This window comes from Gigantopelta aegis, chromosome 6 (genome assembly GCF_016097555.1).
Source record: "Gigantopelta aegis isolate Gae_Host chromosome 6, Gae_host_genome, whole genome shotgun sequence".
Taxonomy (NCBI): Eukaryota; Metazoa; Mollusca; class Gastropoda; order Neomphalida; family Peltospiridae; genus Gigantopelta; species Gigantopelta aegis.
In genome coordinates, this window is record NC_054704.1 from 87306385 (window position 1) to 87331286 (window position 24902).

The 24902-nt window shown below is 35.1% G+C and overlaps 1 protein-coding gene across 2 annotated transcripts in view; it reads left to right on the top strand.

Annotated features, from left to right (window-relative positions):
- Positions 1–6632: 6632 nt before the first annotated feature.
- Positions 6633–24902, top strand: part of LOC121375245 (armadillo repeat-containing protein 3-like) — a 29441-nt gene continuing 11171 nt past the window's right edge. For both annotated transcript variants that reach the window (XM_041502574.1, XM_041502575.1), the window contains exons 1-16: positions 6633–6711; positions 7699–7753; positions 8018–8135; positions 8863–8988; positions 9542–9613; positions 10295–10470; positions 17159–17285; positions 18524–18663; positions 19293–19422; positions 19964–20077; positions 20608–20760; positions 21216–21324; positions 21651–21827; positions 22316–22388; positions 22778–22914; positions 23681–23805. In XM_041502574.1, the coding sequence (XP_041358508.1) occupies positions 7706–7753; positions 8018–8135; positions 8863–8988; positions 9542–9613; positions 10295–10470; positions 17159–17285; positions 18524–18663; positions 19293–19422; positions 19964–20077; positions 20608–20760; positions 21216–21324; positions 21651–21827; positions 22316–22388; positions 22778–22914; positions 23681–23805 (1825 nt within the window). In that variant the 5' untranslated portion in view covers positions 6633–6711; positions 7699–7705. The remainder of the gene's footprint in view (positions 6712–7698; positions 7754–8017; positions 8136–8862; positions 8989–9541; positions 9614–10294; positions 10471–17158; positions 17286–18523; positions 18664–19292; positions 19423–19963; positions 20078–20607; positions 20761–21215; positions 21325–21650; positions 21828–22315; positions 22389–22777; positions 22915–23680; positions 23806–24902) is intronic.

Consider the following 24902-nt stretch of genomic DNA (forward strand, 5'->3'; position numbering starts at 1 on the left):
CTGTGAAGTACAATATAAAATCTAAGTTGATATAAAATAGTATAATGGTTAAAAAAAACCCCATAGAATACAAACAAAATATATGAAGGACACAGAATATTTATGTATTATTGAAGTTTTGATAAACACCATTTTCAATTAACATAATTTAAAATAAAAGAAATGTTTTATTTAACAACGCACTCAAAACGTTATTTACGGTTATATGGCGTCGGACAAGACTTAGTGTGAATCAAATATGTGTACTCAGTCTGTGTATGCCTATGAAATATGACTTGTTGAATCATATTCCGACAGAATTTCACGGTAACACAAGGACTGTGTAACGTTTTTGTTAGGTGAAGATAGTGTTTCTTTTCTACAATTGAGTGCATTGTTAAATAAAACATTCCTTCCTGTTCTACAAGATACGGTCAACCTTTTACCTTTGGAAGTAGAGTCACAGATCAGTATTTATAATAATGATTCACAAGTGACATATATCACACACGCATACCTCAGCAGCAATATCCAGTTTGTTTTAATTGTTTTTAAATTATTTTTATTCATTTAAATTAATATTAAATAAATGATACTAATGGGGTTGAATAAAATGATGTGGGTTGTGGTGACACTAACGTCTAGCTGTGTTTTGACTTAAATTTATATTGAAGCACTAAGAAAATATCACCCTTCAAACCCACCCAGGGCAAAGCTATATGACACTGATAAAATTGTTTAGTGTAACAATATGGTGCTGCAGTGCTCGAAAGAGGTCAATGTTGGAACCAGCCTACCACCCACCATAACCCACCATAGCCCCAACACACTCAACAAACACACCATAGCCCCAACACACTTACCAAACACACCATAGCCTCAACACACTCAACAAACACACCATAGCCCCAACACTCAACAAACACACCATAGCCCCAACACACTACCAAACACACCATAGCCCCAACACACTCAACAAACACACCATAGCCCCAGCACAATCAACAAACACACCACAGCCTCAACACACTCAACAAACACACCATAGCCCCAACACACTCAACAAACACACCATAGCCTCAACACACCAACCAGCCAGCCGATCGATCAATCGATCAATCAATCAATCAAATACCCACTGACCCAACCATGCATTCCCACACTCGCTGAACCAACAAACTACCCACTACCCCAATAAACTAATCATTTACTCACCCAGCAAAACCCCCACTCATCCAACCAGCCAATCACCAACCCTTTCACTCCCACACACTCACCACCCAACTAACCACACACTCCCCCAACACAGCACCCACAAGCTACCCACCCACTGAAACAATCATTTACTCACTCACTTGACCGACCAACCAACTGGAAACCCACCCACCCACCCATTTATCCACCCACTGAAACAACCAACCAGAAACCCACCCAATCCACTGAATCAACCAACCAAAACCCCAACCACCCACTGAAACCAACAACCACCCAAGCACTCACTAAATTAACCACCTACCCATCCACTTACCAACAACTCACCTACCCACCCACTTACCAACAACTCACCTACCCACCCACTTACCAACAACTCACCTACCCGCTGACATTCTACTCGTATAGCTGGCACTGATCTAGAGATCTGTTACCGTTGGCATTTACCATAGTTTGACACCCAATAGCTGATGTATTTTTCGTGCTAGGGTGTTGTTAAACATTCCTTCCTTCATTGATCTAGAGATATGAGGCATGTTTAGAAGGGCAAGTCATTAGATGAACATTGACTTGACTAGGAGTTTAACGTGTCCATATACCTCTATGGTTTCGAACACGCCTATTCCGAGTCCGACCTCCAATAGGATCGGGGTCTAACTCGGGACTCAGAGAAACAACATAATGTCCTAGACGATGATGGTACCAGTCAAATTGTTCGCAAGTGCTCTTCCTCTCAAATTATGCACCACTGGCGTCTCTCTTCCACACACTCAGACACAATCAGTGTTCTACCAGGAACCTCAGGTGTTTTCACATGGCACCTTAAAGAGGCCACGTCTGATTTATACCTGACTAAAACACCGACAGTGAGACAGGACGTGGTCCCCAGACACAATATCAAACACTGGACTGTCAGGGTCTGAAATACTGGTGCAGTATATTAACTTAATTACAAGTGCCTCTTAACAGAATTATATATTTTTCTGTTTGTATAAAGATAATAAATACTGAAGCACTTGAAGGCAAGTTCATAAGCAAGCAATCATGGCACTCATGTAAATTATTGACTTCAAATTACTGGTGACATGAATGACCTTTCGTTTCTTCTTCACTAAAATTACAATTGCATAAAAAGGCTCAAAGAATGTGTATGACAAGAAAACCGGTGTTTATGAAAACAAGAAGGAATTATTGGTATCGGCCTTCGAAGTGTAGCGGTCAGTGGTAAAGCGCTCTCTTGACGCATGGTCGGTTTGGGATCGATCCCCCTTAGTGGGCTCATTGGGCTATTTCTCGCTCCAGCCAGTGCACCATGACTGGTACATCAAAAGCCATGGTATGTGCTATCCTGTCTATGGGATGGTGCATATAAAAGATCCCTTACTGCTAATCGAAAAGAGTAGCCCATGAACTAGCGACAGCGGGTTTCCTCCCTCAATATATGTGTGGTCCTTAACAATATGCCAGATGCCATATAACTGTAAATAAAATGTGTTGAGTGCGTCGTTAAATAAAACATTTCGTTCCTTCCACTAGAACACATTGAATACTAGTAATTAATCATTGGCCATTGGATGTCAAACATTTGGTAATTCTGACATGTAGTCATTAGAGGACACACACTACATTTTTCCTAATACACTAGGGATCCTTTACACACACTTTCAAACTAACAGAAAAGAACATTATACCATAACATTTGACCAGATGTGGTGCACTGGTTGGAATGAGAAAAAAATCCAATCAGTTGAATGGATCCACCGAGGTGGTTCCTCTAACAGAGACAATACAATAAAAATTCTGTCAAGCAGTTTCAGAAATACGCTCTACTACAAATTAAGTTTTAGTTCCCTTCAAACTATTTAAGTTTTAGTTACCTTCAAACTATTTCTAACAATCTATACTGTACCTAAAACCAAGTATTAATTTGATTCTTTTTAAATATTTTTTTCAACCCTACTTCTCGTTCCAACCATTACTCCACAACTATGTAACAAGTATGATGGTATGTACTATCTAGTCTTTGGGATTGTACATATAAGAGATCTCATGTTAATTATTTACCCATAGGTCCAATTAATGAGCTACTCTCGGCCTACTAAATTCTAAACCTATATGTAGCTCCCTACCTTTCCATTTAGATCGACTGTTCAAAATTGTGCCTAAATTCCTTCATCAAAATGCACACTCGTTCTCTTTGGTTTAATCCTACGGGACATTCCAAATTCCATAGCACCATACCACCCTCCACCTGTTATCGGCTACAGTCGGACTGCTGGTGCTCCCTTGCACCTGCCAGTGCAGACGGTCCCCCTTACTACCCACCCCACCACTTTCCTGTCCTGGACAGAGGATTTGGCCGAGGCCGGCACCTGTGCCCAGGACAGGCATGTGCTACAACAGCTTGCTCTGAATGTGCACGTTAAACAATCATTCCATTCCAATCCATTGTTTATCAAAAAGAGTAGCCCATGGTGTGGCAGTAGCAGGTTTCCTCTCTCATTACCTCTGTGGTCCTTAGCTATATAGCTGATGCCACAGAACTGTAATTAAAAAAGTGTTGAGTGCATTAGTAAGTAAAGCATGTCTTTCTTTTTCTCTCTTTATTTGCCTCTTACTTATCTACTTTTCTCTCCTGGCAAATATCCCAGAATGCTGGATTACATGCCCAAAAAAGCAGGTTTTGCTTAAACCTTAACTGGATATGAGCATGTTTTTGTAATGCCATACCACAATACACTCTGACTGGGATATACTCTGCAAAGATTACCATTTATGCCATACCACAATACACTCTGACTGGGGTATACTCTGCAAAGATTACAGAGCTCTCAAGTTGAAACTTTCGCAAGGAGAGAGATTTTGTCCATCATGAATCTGAATAAACCAGCGTGGGAAATAAGCGCACTGACAATTGGTCAAGGCTCGAGATTCTGACCAATAAACAATGTGGACACCTATTACATGATTTTAATGCTCAACCCGCAGTCACAGGCTTGTTTGTTAGTTGTTGAGATCAAATGAACAACAAAAAATATATATGTATATTTCTTTTTTTGATATGTTTAAAATGCATGAGAAAATCATGTACCGGTGTGAGAGCGTGACATGACATTCAAAGGCGTGAGTCTCACGTGGAATGTATGAGACTTGACAGCACTGAGATTACCACTTATTCAAAGAAGTTTACGTTTAATCAATTATAAAAACTTTGACCTTGCTAAAGAAATGAAGTTATGGGTAGCATAAGCACATTCAAATGAGAAAAAAAAAGGTTTTAAATTAAATAATTTTCAAAAATGCTTTTCAACAATTAATATATAAATTAGTCAAATATTAAAAGCTGTGATGTGTTTTATCCTTATTATATATAAAATATCTTATAGCTACTGATGTCTCAAGTCTGTGAGACGGACGTACTTTCTTTTATTATTTTCTGATCTGGCAGCTACTCCTTTCTTTCAACTTATTTTGCTGTCCACCTCTGCATCTCTGTCCTTGTCTTTCCAACTGAAACAGGTGCTTGTCTCTTGTGGCCATCTGTGCCACTCACCTTTCATCAGCTTTTCCATGTGCATAGTAGTTTCTTCTTGCCTTTTTACAATTGTTTTGTTTGTTTTACTTTGACGACACCATTAAAGCACACAGACTTATTAATCATTGGCTATTGGATGTCAAACATTTGGCAATAGGAAACCCACTATATTTTTCCAATAGCAGCAAAGGATTTTTTTTCTGCACTTTTCCACAAATAGGGCAGTACATACCACAGCCTTTGATATACCAGATATAACAGGAAAGGAAGGTATGAATTATGACAGCTCATCATATTTTAAACTAAGACTATTAGGTGTGTAATATATGCTTATTTCAACACTTAGTCTAGAAAATGAAAGAGAGAAATAATTGTGCTTTTGCCACACAGGCTACACCTAAAAAGCAGCAAAGAATCCTTTTTCACTTTTTCCACAAAGGGAACAGTACATGCAATAATCTTTTGACTAAATCATGAGGATGCGGATTAGGAGTGCAGGGCCATACCCTAATCAAAATCCTACTTTTTATAAACAAATGAAACATTATACAAATTAAACCCTGAGATGTGTATGCTATTTTCTGGAGTAAAAAAAAAAGGTGAGATTCTCAGGGGGTAAACTGCCTCCCCCCCCCCCCCCCAAAGGGTATGGCACTGGAGTGGGAGAAAAAAGGTTGATCAAGGGTGATCAGTCTTAGGAACCACAACATGATTACCCCAGGAGAGCACTCTATCACTGGGCTATACCCTGTGCCTTTAAATTATTTAGGCAACTCACCTGCCCCACCCCAACCACAAAAAAGTGACACATCCTTTGTAGGAATTTTGCTATAAATAGGCTATTATCACTGTAATTCAGTAACTCATCCTTTGAAGACTTTTTATATTTAATCAAATCTGCGTTTATATTTTTTCTCACACTGAAAAAGTTCGAGTCATTTGTACAATATCAGACAGTTTACATCACCAATTATTACCTAATTTTATAAACAATCTAGCCAGTAATACAATATCGTAGAATGTTTGTTTTGTGTTCTCGTTCTTCATCAAAATAAGCCGAGGTTTTCCGGGATTACCTGAATCATATTTGTGTAAAACGTCACTAAAACCGTACTGTAGACTACTTTCTATGGGGAAAGTTACAGAAAATGCTAAAGAATAAATGATATCTTTATTTAGTAACAAGTGAGATAAATATCTGTATCAAACCGCTTGTTGGCATTTTATTTTTATTTTATTTTTTGAAGAAAGAAAATTTCCTCAGACCAATATGGACGACTTCTGAAGTGGAGGGGAGGGGGACCCTCTCAAGTGGGAGAGCATAAGCCAGATTTTAAAATCTTATTTATAGCCTATAGAGTATTTTTATCTTTATTTATATACAGTAGGGCCAAAAAAGGTACATTCCTGTACTCAAATGGGGCACGTGTGCACTCCGCTCTTGGTTTCTACTTCCCTGTTTTTCTTATAAATTTTTAAAGTAAGAGGAAAATAAAATCAACTTTACCACAAAGTGTATTTTTAATTTAATAAATGACAGAAATATTCAGTTAATTTATTATAGCCATATACAACCATTGTATTGGTAATATTTTCTTTAATATGAACATATATTTCGTGAGGAAGTGTTCTAAATGAACGTACAACTTACCGTAGGCCTAAGTACTAGGAAGCTATGCGATTAACAAATCTATTCTAATAAACCTAGTGATTATAATTTGGTCGTCATATTGATAATATTTTGGTTGAATGACCAACATTGATAGTTGATAAAAAAAAATTGTTTGTTGTTGCTGGTAATTTATGAGTTGTTTATTAATAAAGCAAAACGCTGACTGCCTAGTTTGGTTACAAGTAACATATAGTTGTTTAACGTATAGTATTTTGATTTAGACGGAACACACAAATTAAAACGTCATATAGCAACAGAACATCAACTGTATTTGTGCTTCCAGTTGTATGTGCATTTGTTGAGTTTTATTTCGGTATGGATAAAATTATACCTGTGTCTATATCTTGATTGCCAATACTAAAACATGCGTATCTACTGTTGTTGTCCTTTTAAAGATACATTTTATGTTAAGTCAGAAACCGGGGACATTAATCTGTGATTTGGTCTAAACTGGACGTTGTTATGCAGAGATGTCTTAAAACATCGTCTGCTATGTAGTACCTTAAATGAAAATATTACAGAATTATCATTGCTTTTTTGGAATTGCGTACAACACATAGGATATAGTTAAGTGTTTCTATTATCGTTGGTTAATAATTTTGTTTTAAATGCAATTAAATTAAATATATGTTGTCAAGCATTGTAATTTCGTTTGTAACCTAAATTCGTTCCCTTATGTAGTATTGGTAATTTTTTTTAAACAAACCCAAATAAACAATATTATAACATATTTGTGTTGATTGTAAAAAAAAATAGATCTAAGAAGAACTTTGTGTCTGTGTGTGTGTGTAGTTTCCACATTTGCAGAACAGTTTGTTAAATACATAATATTTGCTTCAATTAAAGTTGCAGACCCTAGTTTCCCTAAGTTTGGTTAATCTACAAATCTGTAACACATTTGGATAAAGTTACCAAAGTGTGAAACAAAAATATGTGATGTTGAAATAAGAAATACCCGTAAAATATAGACTAAATCTTGTCTCCATAACCGTTACTTCTCAGAGGTATGTGCATTTTTAAAAATATGAAAAATCCATTTCATGGTATTAGAAACCAAGATGACCAGAAACATTTTGGATATATGCAAATGGATAATCTAAACAAACTCTAAGCAATGTCTAATTCAATTATCAAAAGCAGCTTTAATAGTGAAAAATATGCCATAGCATTTAAAAACTGGGGTTTGTTACTTTAAATTAATTAGTATGCTGTTATAACATTTTATTTTTGTTAATCTTGTTGTGATATATTATGTTTTGCTATTCAAATTATTATGTCATATTTACGGTAATTTTTTTAGAGTGACAATGGGGAAGAAAATAAAGGAAGATAAAAAGGCACCTCCAGATGATGTGGTTCGTATTATTGTAATTGCTCATTACTACGTAAATTTTAATAGACTAATAAAGATATAGATCAGCAATGTTCCTATAATTATGTTTCACCGAAGCAAATTCAACATAACAATATATTGACCAATATACCTTATCTTTATTTCAGAATGTTTTGTCCTGTACATGTCTGTTGTGGACATATAATTATAAAATAAATTTTTATACTGCAGTTATTAAAAAACCTGTTCTGTGAAGTTTCTAAGTAATAAATGTTTTATGTTCTAGTTTGATCCATTACTGGTGGAGAGCAGACAGGCTGCCACTGTTGTTCTTATGCTCCACAGTCCAGAGGAGGATGTGCAGGCCAAGGCTTGTGAGGCAATATACAAGTTTGTAGATAAAAGTAAGTGAAACGTCCATTAGGCCATAATAAAATCAATTCTAGATATTCATCCCTGCCCACCCCAAGAATAAAGACCCACCCCCATTTTGTTTTCACTGGCCAAAACCTTTTTTTTTCTCAAGTGTGTGGCATAAAAATGTCCAGTATCCTGAAAATAAAAAATAAAAAATAAAATGTTGGCCCCATGCATGTTAAAACAAACATTGGAAAAAAAATCTAACATTTATTTTATATGGCTTTAGTTATTTTGCAATTGTTTTATTGTTTGAATGAACCAATGTTATGTTTAAAAAAAATTGTTTTTATTTATTTTGCCTGTACAAAATTACAAGTTTATAATGTACAGCTAACAATCACCATAGAAATATAATGCAGTATTTTGTCTCTAGTGATGAGACACCATCAACTATTAGTGAATGAATATCATACTCAGGCTCATTTAAAAAAAAAAAAAATCTAGCAGAGTAGTTGATTTATTTGAAATTAGTTTTAATGGTAATCAATTGAATTTGGACATGAATAAATATGAACTACAATAGTTTTTATATGATTATGATTAACAGTGTAATAATTAGTATATTTTAATGTTACTCATATTTAAAAGTAGAATATATACATATCACATCTAAGCATTTCATCATTATTAAATATATGGGAATAGCTGGTCATTAAACACGTATCCATATTCAGTGGGGTTTTTTTTTATCAGTGAACTGTTGTGTTGTAGGTGATGTTAACAAGAAGGTACTCTTGGACCTAGATGCTGTGGACCCACTGTTAAAACTGATGTCATGTGAAGACCGTATTGTCCGGCGCAACTCTTGCATGTGTCTAGGAATAATGTGTGCTAGTCGTAAGTTGTCAGATGAAATGCGTTTTCTTGAACTGAGACTTATCTCTCTGTTAGGGGTGGGATGTAGCCCAATAGTAAAGTGTTCGTGTGATGTACAGTCGGTCTAGGATTGATCCCCGTCAGTGGCCCATTGGGCTATTTCTCATTCCAGCCAGTCCACCATGACTGGTATATCAAAGGACGTTGTATGTGCTATCCTGTCTGTGGGATGGTGGATATAAAACATCCCCTGCAACTAATGGAAAAATGTAGCGGGTTTTCTTTCTAAGACTGTCAGAATTATCAAATGTTTGACATTCAATAGCCATATACAAGGTATATGAATCAAAACCCATTTTGATACCGATGCATTGTTGTCTTGTTTCCATATTTGAAAAAAATCTTTCATCTTGGAATTTATTGAACAATGCTTGTTGAATGTATTATTTTAATTCCAGTAAAAATATTCTCTAGATTGGATATCTTTTATGGTAAATATTAAAATTATTCCATTTTTCTTTAAACAAGTCAGAATTAATGTGCAACTTTATTCAACTTTATTTGACATTTGCAGCTGATGTAAGAAAACTTTTGAGAAAACGTGAGGAATCCATACCAACATTTGTGAACCTACTTCAACCAGAGGGTAACTGTTAAATAATGTAATATTGGATCAGTGGTAAAGTAGTTCCCTGAGGTACAGTGGGTCATGGGATCGATCTCCTCTGTGGAACTGCTGTTGTATTTCTAGTTTCAACAAGTATGTCAAAGGTTATACTCTTTGTTTTTTTTTCCTCTTTTGGGAAAAGTGCATATAAAAGATGTAAACCTGCTGCTATTTGGAAGAATAACCCATACTTTGTTTCACATACAGTCTTTGCCATGAGCAAAATCAAGGTGTGCTGAAGAGCACTCTCCTGAAATGGTTCGAGGTACACAATAACATAAAGTTTCAAATGAAATTTATTGAAAATGTTATTGCAAGGCAATGAATATTCTGCTCTCTAAAACATTCCAGTCAAGTATGAAGGAGAGTGTGAGTGAACACTAGCCTTTCCTAGCGAAGACTGCTATTTGTTAGATGCCTAATAACAACTTAATAAATACTGTGTAAGATTGTCATTAAACAAAATTCTCATCTTTTATTGCCATTTAAAGTGACATTCCATTTTGTAAATGGCAGACTATACTACCAGCACTGTTTTATTAATTAATACATATTATGAATGTAAAACTTTAAGGTGTTATTATACTTGCTAGTTCAAATATAAATATATATTTGTTGAAATGATAATGCATTTATTTCATGAATTATTTGCATTTCCAGAAGAGACAGTAGTGCATGAGTTCTCTGCCCTTGCCCTTTCTTACTTTGCCAAAGAATTCACCAGCAAGGTAGCCATCTTTGAACATGGAGGAGTTGAGGCTCTTGTGCGTTGTCTTTCGTCAACTGATCCAGACGTTCAGAAAAATTCCATCGAGGCCCTTGCACAAATGCTTCTGGTAGGTTTATACAGATATGAACATAGATTTGTGGTTAAGCCCATAATGATATTTTTAAGATATGAATATAATACTTGACTATTTTAGTTAGCAGTCTTCACCATTATTTTAAGTGGATGCAATCAATTAATTCTCATTGTTTTTGTCAAAAACAATCACAGTCAAATATATTTCATGATTAATTATTGATAAGAGTTTTGAATGATATTTTGCTAAACATTTATAAATTCAAATTAACCCGTTTCCTGCCGTTGACGTGTATACACGTCAATCGTCATCACAATGACGTCACTTTGCATTGTTTTCATTTAAAAATCGTTTTCTAAATTAATTGTTGACATTTTTGTCAAAAACAAAGTAAGAAAATGTCAATAAATAGTCTTAGAATGACATATCCAAATATTTGCTAAATTGCTGTTGTACATCTTATGTTTTTTTGAAAACAAAAATGACCCGTCAAATGGCGCGTGCTATTGTTTGTTATTGTTTCTTGGTTTTTTGGTAGCGGTTTCTTTTATCTCTACAAATTTGTCATAATATACTATTATATATGAACTACATTATGACAGTTGCATTAAAATAGAACAAGTATCACTTTTAATGCCTAAAAAAGGTACAAACACAATCAAATAATTGTAATCCGACGGCATAAACAGTCATCGAAAAGTGCCATTTCCCTATTTCTATTTATAAACAACAGGTCATGTGACAGCACATTTCCCGCCATACAATTTGACAGCAGTAGTACACATTGCTTGCATGTGCTGCTAACTGTTTTCATTAATAATTACAACGTGGTTACTTATACTACAGCAGACGATATTCTAACTAGCTATGTTTGCTTGAACAGTTAGTCGACTAAATGATCGAATACGCACATGTGCTCGGTGTTCGTCGTTGTTTTGTTGTGTTGTTTTTCTGCCAGTTTTTCCTTTTCAACATTCACATTGGTATTAATCACTACTGAGTGGATATATATTTGTTATCATTTTTAAAAAATGAATTACAAACGATAGGTTACGAATATTTGCTGAAGTAGTCTGGAGAATACCTTGACCTACATTATTTTCAATAACCAATCACAAAACATTCTCGTTGCGTGTCACACATAATTATGTGGCGCCACCGGTTTTTTCTTTTTTATTATTGAAATAGATTAAAGCATGTAATATACTGTACCAGTCGCGGATCCAAGGATTTTGTGTGTGTGTGTGTGTGGTGGGGGGGGGGGGGCGCCGTGCATGGCTTTTTATGAATAAGCGTATATAAGCAGTGAATGTTTTGTAATAATGTTGTATGGTGGATGACAATTTTTAAAAAATCAGGCATGTGTGCTGGGATTTTAGGTAGGGGTGTCTGGAAAGCGAAATTTATAGGGGATTTCTGTAATGCTCCGCCGGAATATGTATTGAATTTGCTTTTGTTTTTTTAATCTGCTCGAGCAGGGACCGAAAAGGGGGGGGGGGGGGTCGACCCATTCCCTGCACACACATCTGCAAATGTTATAAAGATAAATTAATCATCATGAGGTAAACTGTAGTTGTGTTGCACTGTTGGATCTATTGTATTTTGATAAATTTATTAGTACCAAAATCTAAAATTCGGGCGAATATGACAGAGACATTCGGGCGAATACGACAGAGACATTCGGGCAAATTGAGCTGGCCTGAAACCTTTTCATCATGTACTAGTATTTCCAACATTTCTCCCACAATACTAGTTGTAATTAAATCCATGTAAAATTGTGTAGTGCTTCGTTTGAAACCCTATATTATATATAGCTGGTTGGCAGTAACGCTAAAACTAATAAATGTAGTTTTTTAGTTGGTGGTATTTTCGTTTAATTCGGGCACAAATTAGCCTGCCCTTCTTCCTCTCCCACCCCTACAAAACAAAACGGGATCCCGTACGCTTATGATTAGTGCATCAGGCCTGTATGGTACCAATTGGTGTGGATGCGTCGGGGGTATACACACCCTCACCGCGAGGTCAAATTTATTTTCCATGCAACAGTTATCGTCCGTTTTTTAGAACATCGACGCGGTCCTTTTTCGTGTTACGCAACACCCCTCAAAAATCGTGCGGTTAACTGTATGGACCTATATGAAATGTGAAAATTACAGTAGGATAATGGTTTGCAATAGATTCAGAGTAAGTAATCATGTTTTTTATTTAAAAAATACGGTGATAACTAAATTTTTTAAAATAACAATTAAAAAGAAAAAAATACCACATACTTTAGCAGGGCGGACACTGTTGTGTAGGCAACGACCCGAAACATTGTTTTTGTCTAAAAAATCGTTAAACAAATTATTTAATGCATAGGCCTAAGCGTACGGGCTCTCATTTTTGTTGGGGATGCAGGCAGATTTCTGCCAGAGTTGAACGAAAATCCCTGAATCTGGATAACAACAATTATTCATATTAGCTTTACTACTGGGGGGTGTGGGGTGTGTGTAAAATAATAGAAAAATAGTTTATTGATACTGATGTTTTAAGTATGTAACCTCCCTGAAATGACCGCAAAATGGTGTCTTGCACCTTCCATGCTCATTGGTTCATTGTTTAAATCCTAGTTACAGCCCTGAACAGCTATATAGGGTTGCAAATGAATCACTACATATTTTTACATGGATTACAACTAATGTTGTGTCAGAGTAAAATGATGGAAATACATGGTGAAAAGGTTTTAGGCCAGCTCATTTGCCAGAAATGCTATACCTGGATAGTATTCAAATAATATATAAAGGCAAATAGATGGCCAGTGTATATAACTTGTGAATGTCCCCTAGGTGGGGATGGAGTTCATCTCCTTGTGAATTTGGTCATTCTACCCCTCTCCTAAGGGTGGGGCACAAATAGGGGAAAATTAAGCCAATTGTCGTGTCCAGGAATACCATACAAATATCAATTTTGCGAATTTCGTTAATGTTGTGTCCCCTGCCCCCCCCCCCCCCCACCTCAGGTAGGAGACAAATTCATTAAACCATCTATCATATACACAAATGCATTTAAACTATTATGTTTTCAGAAATACTAGACCATTTCCAACCAAATTTATTTGGTAGTTGCTCTCAGGTAGTTGCTCTCACCCATGGAAAACCGAAAACCATGAATTTGGTCATTTCAATCCCCCTAGGAAAATGGGTGCTCTGAACTCCATGTGTTTGGTAGTTGTGGTCAGCAATTTACTCAGGTGACTGTTTAGATCTATTTTGTATCATGCAGTGTTTAACTCTGGATACACATTATGTATACGGTACATATTAAATTTTAATTAGGGCTCACATGTTGATGTTTGTTTCTTTGGGTTTAAAACATTTTTTAGATGAATGGACATTTTTCTTTTTTTTACAATTGTGACCGTGTGAAGCACTATTGCAAGTATCTTGTGTCACAATAAATTACTGAAATGCATAAAATCCTTTTTACTATTTCTATTATTCTAATATCAGTGTCCGGGGTTTCTGCCAGAGGGTATGAAGGGTAAAATTATGTACCCTAAAATCTTGGGAATTAATGGATACGTTTTAATAATTTTTAGAACGATTATAGTAAGATAGATGCTGCTTAAAGTTTGTACATGAAATGCAGTGTCCAATTTAAAAAGATTCTAAACCCCATAACCACCTAGTAGCGGCAGTTATGATCTGGAGTTTTCAAGTACCCTCAAATGATTGATTACTGGTGTCCTTTACTTTTGACCTTATGACCCAAAAGTTGCATGCGCACAGCAAATAGTTTTCAGTTTTACATACCTTATCATGGTAACCAATAGTTTGCATTGGTTACCATGGTAACAGTTTCGATCTGGGTACCATGGTAACGTATAGTTTTGAACTGGTTACCATGGTAACAGAATTAATAAGCTTCATATATCTTTTCTACAGGCATAGTACAATTATGTCACTATACATTGTTGTTTTTTCTCAGTCCTTGAAAATGATATTTTTTTGAAATTTGTTTTCTGTTTTGCATTGGTTACCTTGGTAACAGAATTCACAATTTTCACCCTTCTCTTGTAAACAGCTGGGAGCTTATTATTACATCATTATACAGTGATTTGTATACAAATAAATTCATTTAAAACATTTCATATGGGAAACGGTTCCTCTTTTTGCATTGGTTACCATGGTAACAGAATTAATAATGTTCATTTGAAAATGACAGGAAGTGAAAGGGCATATATCTTTTTTGAAATCTTGTGTCATTTGACAAAGATGTATAAAGATATAGAGATAGTATACATATTTTTAGTGTCTAGGTAATGTTGGACACAACGTCCACAAGTTACAAAAATGCGTTGATGGTAGTATGTGCATTTGACCCTATTATTCAAAACAAAATTGGCTGCCTACTTAATTCTTTTTCTAAATCGAGTAGTATGGTTAATAGATCACACCACAGACTTAAATTAAAAGCAAAATATTAATTTTAAATTAAAGTTTTCATAATTATTAATGAAAATATGGTATATTGACATTTGCAGGTGTTGCCATGGTAACATAAATAATATAACTGACTATAAAATGTTAGCGTTACGTAGGTGGATATTCTTAGTATATATGTGTGTAATTTCATGCTGAAATGTCAACTGATTTTAATAATATTACCAGAAATGTATAATAGTTAATGTTGGAAATTATGTTCATAATTTACAAAAAATGCGTTGATAGCCGAATGTGCATCTGACCCTATTTTTCAGAAAAAAACATGATTGTCGACTTAATTTTTTCTTTACATCAAGCAGTATGGTTAATAAATAACAGCATAGACTTAAATTTAAAAAAAATAATTAGTTTTTAATTAAAGTTTTCATAATTATTAATAAAAATATGGTATATTGAAATTTGCAGATGTTGCCATGGTAACATAAATAATATAACTGACTATAAAATGTTAGCGTTACGTAGGTGGATATTCTTAGTATATATGTGTGTAATTTCATGCTGAAATGTCAACTGATTTTAATAATATTACCAGAAATGTATAATAGTTAATGTTGGAAATTATGTTCATAATTTACAAAAAATGCGTTGATAGCCGAATGCGCATCTGACCCTATTTTTCAGAAAAAACCACGATTGTCGACTTAATTTTTTGTTTACATCAAGCAGTATGGTTAATAAATAACAGCATAGACTTAAATTTTAAAAAATAAATTAGTTTTTAATTAAAGTTTTCATAATTATTAATGAAAATATGGTATATTGATGTTTGCAGGTGTTGCCATGGTAACATAAATAATATAACTGACTATAAAATGTTAGCGTTACGTAGGTGGATATTCTTAGTATATATGTGTGTAATTTCATGCTGAAATGTCAACTGATTTTAATAATATTACCAGAAATGTATAATAGTTAATGTTGGAAATTATGTTCATAATTTACAAAAAATGCGTTGATAGCTGAATGTGCATCTGACCCTATTTTTCAGAAAAAAACATGATTGTCGACTTAATTTTTTCTTTACATCAAGCAGTATGGTTAATAAATAACAGCATAGACTTAAATTAAAAAAAAAAAATTAGTTTTTAATTAAAGTTTTCATAATTATTAATAAAAATATGGTATATTGAAATTTGCAGATGTTGCCATGGTAACATAAATAATATAACTGACTATAAAATGTTAGCGTTACGTAGGTGGATATTCTTAGTATATATGTGTGTAATTTCATGCTGAAATGTCAACTGATTTTAATAATATTACCAGAAATGTATAATAGTTAATGTTGGAAATTATGTTCATAATTTACAAAAAATGCGTTGATAGCCGAATGCGCATCTGACCCTATTTTTCAGAAAAAACACGATTGTCGACTTAATTGTTTGTTTACATCAAGCAGTATGGTTAATAAATCACAGCATAGACTTAAATTAAAAGAAAAATATTAGTTTCTAATTAAAGTTTTCATAATTATTAATGAAAATATGGTATATTGAAATTTGCAGCTGTTGCCATGGTAACATAAATAATATGACTGACTATAAAATGTTAGCGTTACGTAGGTGGATATTCTTAGTATATATGTGTGTAATTTCATGCTGAAATGTCAACTGATTTTAATAATATTACTAAAAATGTATAATAGTTAATGTTGGAAATTATGTTCATAATTTACAAAAAAGCATTGATGACAGTATGTGCATTGCACCCTATTATTCTGAAAAAAAATGGCAGTCTACTTAATTTTTTCTTTAAATCAATCACTATGCTTAATAAATCACAGCATACACTTAAATTAAAAGAAAAATAGTAGTGTTTTATTCATGTTTTCTTAATTATTAATGAAAAAATTGTATATTGAAATTTGCAGCTGTTGCCATGGTAACATAAATAAAATAACCATCTACAAAATGCTATCATTACGTAGGTGGATCATTATGGTATATATGGGTGTAATTTCATGTTAAAATGTCCATGAATTTTAATAAAATTACTAGAAATGTAGAACAGGTGAAAATTCTTTAAATTTAGCAAAAAGAATGCGGCAGGATAAGGGTTAAAGGTAACTAGTTTTACGTGCTCATATACTACTGAGGTTTCGCACATGCCCATCCCAAATGCAACCTCCAATACAATAAACTAAATCACTGAAATTGAAATTTGATATTTAAAATTATCTGTGAAATAATTAAATTCTATATATTATATATTTACGTTTTTGTAATGTGATATTTCAGGAATACCAGACGCGGGGTGCTATCCGAGAGTGTGAAGGACTTGGACCTATGCTACAGTTGCTAGCATCAGAGTACTCCATCATACAGAAACTGGCACTGCTTGCACTTGACAGGGCCTCACAGGACGGTAAAGATAATTTATTAACTGTAACCACTAGAATTTTGTTTCCAAAGGACAAAATGTTTATTAGCTATAGATATAGTCACTATATTGCCAGATGGTAAAAATAAAATAAGAATATTGTATTTATTATCTGCACCAACTTGGTGCCAAACTTTGCTAGTTTAACTTGATGTCATCCTCGTGATTTATAAAATCACATTCATCATACCAGGGTGGGATTTAGCTCAGTTGGTTGAGTGCTCGCTTGAGGTCTTTGCGTCGCAGGATGAACCACCTTGGTGGATCCATTCAACTGTTTGGGCTTTTTCTCATTCCAACCAGTGCATCACAACAGGTCAAAGGCCTTTCTGTCTGTTGGAAAATGCATATAAAATATCCCTTGCTGCATCAAGAAAAATGTAGTGGGTTTCCTCTGATGACTACATGTTAGAATTACCCAATGTTTGACATCCAATAGCTCTAGTGGTGTCGTTAAACAAAACAGCAAACAAACTGCATGATGCCATGTTTGCCAAAATCTGCTAGTCCTTCAAATGTAAACTTTTGGCACATATTGTACCATTAATTTTCTGCTAGACACCAAGAAATCACATGTACATGTATGCTATTTAAAAAATGTGGATCTTGCATATTGTCTTCATTTCATAAAAAAATGGAGCACACTGCTATAGGTATACTCATTAGATTTCTGGTTCCCAGATTCAATTTATTAATGACTGTATACATGCTAGAATTGTGGTTGTTCTCTTACACTAACCATTAGCAACTAACCATTAACCTCTGACCTGGGTAGACTAACTAGATAGTATATGCAAGGGACAGTAAATTTGAACCTTATGGTAAGTAGATATAGGAAATGGTTTATTTAATGAGATACTCAGCACATTTTATTTACGGTTATGGCGTCGGACATATGGTTAAGGACCACACAGATATTGAGACAGGAAACCCGCTGTCGCCTCTTCATGGGCTATGCTTTTCGATTAGCAGCAAGGGATCTTTTATATGCACCATCCCATAGACAGGATAGCACATAGCACATACCACAGCCTTTGATGTACCAGTCATGGTGCACTGGCTGGAGTGGGAAATATCAAGTAGATATAATCACACACTGAAATGAAATGGGGAGAAGTAATCCATGATTTAATGTGGCCATTATTCACTTATTTTATAGCTAAGGTAGTTTTAATGATGTATCTGATAGCTGTGAAATTTTGTCTTGTTTTATTATTTTTTAGGTGAAAATCGAGCTCGTCTCCGTGAGCTGGAAACCGTGACACGGTTACTAGAGATCTTGGCACGTCCAGAGTTGAATGACCTTCACGTGATGGTTGTCATGGTGCTTTCCAATTTGCTAGAAGACATTGAAAGTCTTGATGTGAGTTCATCTGATTTTTAACTTTATTTGGTTATTTTTAATGATATCATTAAAAAGAGTTCAAGCATACTGTTAGTAAGTAAAATGCAGGACTTTTGTCTTAAACCATTATAGTTTATATGAGTAATTGACCAAAAACACATAAGATAAGAAAAATCTCTGAATTGTGTCTGTTTATCTATGTGTGACTGCTTATTTGTTTGACCTAAGTCCTCAATAATAAATGCAATTTTATGGAATTTTTGTGTTATTATATATTATTGTCAATGTGTAAGTTAATAAGAATTTTTATTGTATAACTTACTTCTATTATTCATGTCATAAACCCATTTTATATTTGTCTTTATTAACCTGGTTGATAATTTTTGCTGTCAATGGGTAATTTGTTTACCTGAGTGTAAAATGTTTTGTATTTAGTTAAAGTACATGACATCAAACTTCATTAATGGTAATCATGATGACATCATATTACTGATAGTGGCAACTTTAGGACTGCACATGATTTACTAAATATACAATTAAAATGTTATTTTAGAAATGTTATAGCATAAACAGAATTCACTACTTGTGTTTTTAATAGGTAAAATATCAACCGTGTGTAGTTAATTGGTATTGTTTATGTATTGCAGCAAATGAAAGAGTCAGGTGGCTTGAAGAAGTTGGTTGCACTTATCACAGATCAGACACCCCCAGAAGAGGAGACCAAGAAGTCAGACAAGAAGGGAGGTTCCAGGGCGGGCAAGAAGAGTGCAAAGGGATGTGAGTCATTTTGATATTTTTATTTGCCTGTATTATACATGTACTTTTACACAGTAGTTTTAGTTGACAGTTGTGATAACTATTAAACTGACAATTTTCAATCTGCATTTGGAATGTTATACTGTGTCTCTTGATTAGGGTAGGCTGTCTGCAGCTCAATGGTAGATTGGTCACCTGAGATGTGATGGGATGTATTCAACCGGAACATTATTGAAAGGTGGTGCTGTCGGGTTTCTTCCTGTAGTGTGTTTATGTGTTTATTAGTGATTAATATGTGACACATTTATTATCAGGGAACTTGAAAATTATCGATGTAAAGGTATTTGATGTCAAACATAGGATTGTTGTTGTATTAGAGCAGGATACTTTGACTACCGTTTGGGAGGCACAGATTACGCAGTTTTGATATACATTATTTTCTGACAGTATTGAGAGTGTGATAACTGTCCAAATGTCTGTCTTTCTTTCTTATGGTCAGAGTATTCAGGCTAGTTGACACGTAGATAGTCTCTATGTATAACATCTCGTGACTTTGTTTCAGCTGCCAAGAAACACGAGGAGAAAGAGGAGGTGCCTCAGGGTGAGCAGGTGATACCCACACTGCCAGACGTCAAGAAGTTTGCAGCCAAGGCCATTGGCAGGTCGGGACGCAATGGTAAGAACCTTCTACAACTCAATCCTCAGATTGTGGTAGACACTTGATCATCTAAGGAGTAATACTGTAACCATGTTTTCATTGCCTCAGGTAATGCAATTTATAAACGGTTGTCAATCCTACACCTAGTACCACTAACAGTTTTTGCTGGTTGTTTCCAAAAGTTAATATTTATGTGTGTCATGGAACAAAGTCCGTGACATTGATTTTCATAATACTTTTATAGGCTAATTATGATAGAATCATGTCACATTTATGCTTTCCAATGTAAGGTAGGTAGGTAACTAGTTTAACGTGCTCATATACCACTAGGGTTTCGAACACACCTTCTAATGTAAATTAAACTAATGATTCTCCCACTTTTCAACAGACAGAATACATGCTCAAGTTCAAAGATACATCACAGTGGTTCACCGTTATGTTTCATGGATTTAGAAACAACAACAGAACATTATGTCCCCATTTCAATATGTCAGTATGTAATTGTTTATTCGTTTGTGTTTAACAATGGCTATAATTTGTGTGTACAGTTGAAAACCGGAAAATCCTCCATGAGCAGGAGTGTGAGAAGATGTTGATTATCTTGCTTTCCCACGAGGCAGAGGAAGTTCAGTGTGCGGCGGCGGAGGCGATCGCCATCATGTGTGAGAACCTGGCCAGTCGTGACTCCATCAGAGAGTGGGGTAAGATGGCAGAGTGGTCGGCAAGCAAGATAGGGAGATTTTGTAGTTGAATGACTGGGTTGCTAAATTTTTATACTTAGAGTTGTATGTTGTTGTTTTTTCTTGTTTATTAATTTAATTTTTTTTTTAATTTTCTTTTCCATCTTTGTATTTTAACAAGAGGCATACATTCGAAATTAAATTATTCAAGTATTTGTTAAAAAACTGAGTGAATTCAGCAAAATGCTAGATTTGTAGGTGTTTTACATGACTTTGCAAATAAAAAACCAAAACTGTTACTGAAAATTAAGTAGCAAGAGTAACTTATGTAGAGACTTGTTTTTCTCTCTAATATCTGTTCTGAACAAATAGTCCTGAAATCTGAGTGGTATATCCAAAACATCAAGTTTGCATCATACCCGGTACCTGAATTAGGTATCATAATAACATGTACATCCATATGTGCTTTATTTCAGATGGGTTCGCTCCCTTGATAAAGATGCTAAACTCTGAAAACGAAGATTTGAAAGAAGCTGCAACACTCGCTCTTGCAAATCTTACTTGTTCCAATTCCACAAACTGCCAGTAAGTTGGAATCATGCTAGATGTCTTGTCATTACTTAGATTTATCTCACCTCTCGGTCATTATTTTTCTGTCCCAAGCCCAACCACTTATTTTATTATTGTGTTAAGAAGTAATGAAACAGAATGGCATTGACCACAGGGTTGAGGCTATTATTCTCATATAGCACTACTTGTTTTCATGTTATCGTGTTTTATTATTTTCTAGAGAAGTGATGAACCTGAATGGTGTAGAAATAACCCCTGATCAACATACTGTCAGGCCAGAGGGAGGAAGCTGTTATTCAGATATAACACTCCTGTATTCATGTTATTTTATTATTTTCTAGAGAAGTGATGAACCTGAATGGTGTAGAACCCCTGATCAACATACTGTCAGGCCAGAGGGAGGAAGCTGTGGGCAATGCAGCATCTGCTCTCACCAACATGGCCCCGGATGAAGTGATTCGCACTGAGGCGCTTGCCAAGGGGATTGTAACGGCCCTCATTGACCCTCTCAAATCAGGGTGAGTGCAATGTATTATCTTTTTGTATGTACTGGTTCTTGGACAAGAATAAACTCTGGTAGCTAACCCTTGCTGATCTGTTTGGGTCAAAGTGAGTAGAGTATTTCTTTTTACATATATTATAGATATTGTTTTTTCTTTTTAACCTATTTGAGAAACAAAGGATAATAAATGAGTTATCAGTTATTAGGCGATGTTATACAGTGTGCACGTAATTTATTTCGGTTCAATCTGGCATGAACTAAAAAATAATTGCGGTCAATTTTAAAATAATTTCAATCTCTCGGTGATTGGTTCTAAAATGTGATCACATCCAGTAATCGTGGCTGGAACATCCTTGATGTAATTAAATGAAGCTTGTATCATTTCTTACTATAAATGTTCTCAAAAAGTTCTTAGTTGATACTGTCATGCTATATTTCCCCAAATCCATCAATTTTTCTTTTAATTCTAATAGAATAATCAGAGTTTTTTCTTCTGTTTTACAGGAATACATTTGTCCAGAGCAAAGCAGCCCTAGCGGTTTCTGCTTTTGTATGTGATTCCAATTCAAGAACAGAGGTATAGTTGCCAAACTTTTTCCTATATTAGAATCAATCCTACATAGGCATGGTCTGTGATGACATGTTAAATGAAGCATACTAACATCTGTAACTTGACATTCAGTTGAGTTCTATAGACTTACAGCTGTGTCGATTTCTGTGTTAAATTCACTTTTCTACCATTGTATTAGAATTACATAAAACAAAGCAACCAGCAGAATATAACCTATTGTTTTGAATATAATCTTTTATTGTCTTCTTGCTGTAGACTCTTCATAGTTTGTAAATGCTAATGGACACTTACATATTACAGCACTGCTATCTACATCAACTTTTAAATTTGCAACTTGGGATGATTATAAAGACAAAAACCCTACATTTATGTCAGTGCGTGATAATGTATTTCAGTTTCGTCTTGGAGGTGGAGCGGAGCCTCTGGTTACATTGTTACATTCTGGCAAAGATGAGATCCGGAGAAACGCAGCCTGGGCCATCAATATGTGTGCTGTCGACCCAGCGACTGCCACAGAGATGACAAAACTAGGGTCAGTTTTTAGCCCCTAAATACTCTTCTTTGTTATAACCACACTACCATGCTAATCATCTGCTAAAGCAGCCATCTATTATGTGCACTGACCTTGGTTATTAAGGAATATAAATATTTTCGATTGATTCTAAAGTGATCAGGTTTTGAAAATCTAAAGTGTGTTTAATGGTCATCTTGGTGTTTGTGGTGGACCAAAAGGCAGTTTACCTGAAAAAAGTAAAGGAAATATCTTACGAACTACAAAGCCCATGAAAGTATAAAGAAAAGTAAAGAACATTTTGAGATTTAAAAAGCTAAAATTTATGTTTGAATATTTGTATAACCATTTTGAACATGTACTGATCTGCCATTATTATCCATATGGTTCAACATAACCGAGTAAATAATAATCATACAAAGCACACGTGTAATAACAAGTGTAATGATGTAATTTTGGGAAGTGACGTTATAACATGACGTTGCTTCTCCAATCCTAGATCAGACTGTGCATTTGAAATATGACATAATTCCGTTGTCTCCTTCTAGTTGTGGCTGAAACATTTTGATTTGGGTCTTGTTATTCATAACGAAAACAACAATAATAATATGGATAATAAAGAAAGTATTACACTCTCATGTGAGTCATACTAATTTTACGAAACTCGTGTCAGGATTCATGTATTTCCCTCGCTCTTGCTTGGGCAATACAAAAATCCTGACACTTCTTTCGTAAAATCACACAAGCTCGTATAATAATCTCTATATATTTCCTATTTGTGTTGCAGTGCGTTGGAGATTCTGATGGAGATCCAGCTCTCTAGCACACGACGGAGTCCGTTCACCGACGCAGCCCTCAACAAACTGCTCGACAGCAACCTCGCCGCCAAATATGCCATGGGTGGACATCTTGGTATGTTAATGTCATCTCATGCTGTCTAGCTCAGTCAGTAGAGTTCTTGCCTGAGAGACTTGCATCGTAGGATCTAGCCTCCTCAATGGAACTATTTTCTGATTGTTTTTTTTCCCATCCCAACCAGTGCACCATTACTGGTATATCAAAGGGTTGTGGTATGTGCCGTGGGAAAGTGCATATAAAAGATCCCTTGCTTCTAATGGAAAAATGTGGAGAGTTTCCTCTAAAGGCCCTGCTACACGATACGAGTGACTCAGATTGCAATGCCAACAAGCATATTGTAACGTGTGGCATGTCATACGATTGAATTGGCCCAAGTCACTCGTATAAGTCGAAGTTTAGAACCTGTTCTATTTTCATACAATTAAATGGGATGTTTGGGGACGTTGACCAATCAGATCATGGCACAGATAACCTCCACGTTCTGAGTGTAATGGGGAAAAATCGCTTGTCGTCGGCACAGACCCAACAGGTCATAGAGTTGTATCAGGGGCACAACTCTGTCAGGTGTGTCCAGTCATTTATATAAAGACAGAAATGTTACGACAGCTGCCTTCTTATCAATACACAACATTGTTGACCATGGTTACAGCAAGGGTGTTTTTTCAATGATGTAACGTTTCGTACGATTGACAAGTGCTGTGTGGTAACACGTCCGATTCGATCGGTCCGATTGACTCGTACGAGTGATTCGGTCCGATTCTGTCGTATTGTGTAGCTGGCCCTTAAGACTACAAGTAAAAGAATGACCAAATGTTTGACATCCAGTAGCTGATGATTAATAAATCAATGTGCTCTATTGGTGTCGTTAAACACAACAAACTTTTAACTTTTTCATACTGTAACCTAACCTCTCACCTTGTTGCATTTTTTCCTTTTCCAAGTGGACTGGTCCCAACAGCCATTCATTGCTTAGAATATTTCATTGTCCCATGGGTATACTGTTTCCAATAACCTCCTCTTTGTGGTCTGCATTTTTTATTTATTAAGTGCCCTGCTTTAATATAAGCCATTCTTTCTTTAGGCTTGTGTTTGATATAAGGCAGTATTTGTATGTCTTTTTTGGTATAATATAGTTCTTGTATCATACACTC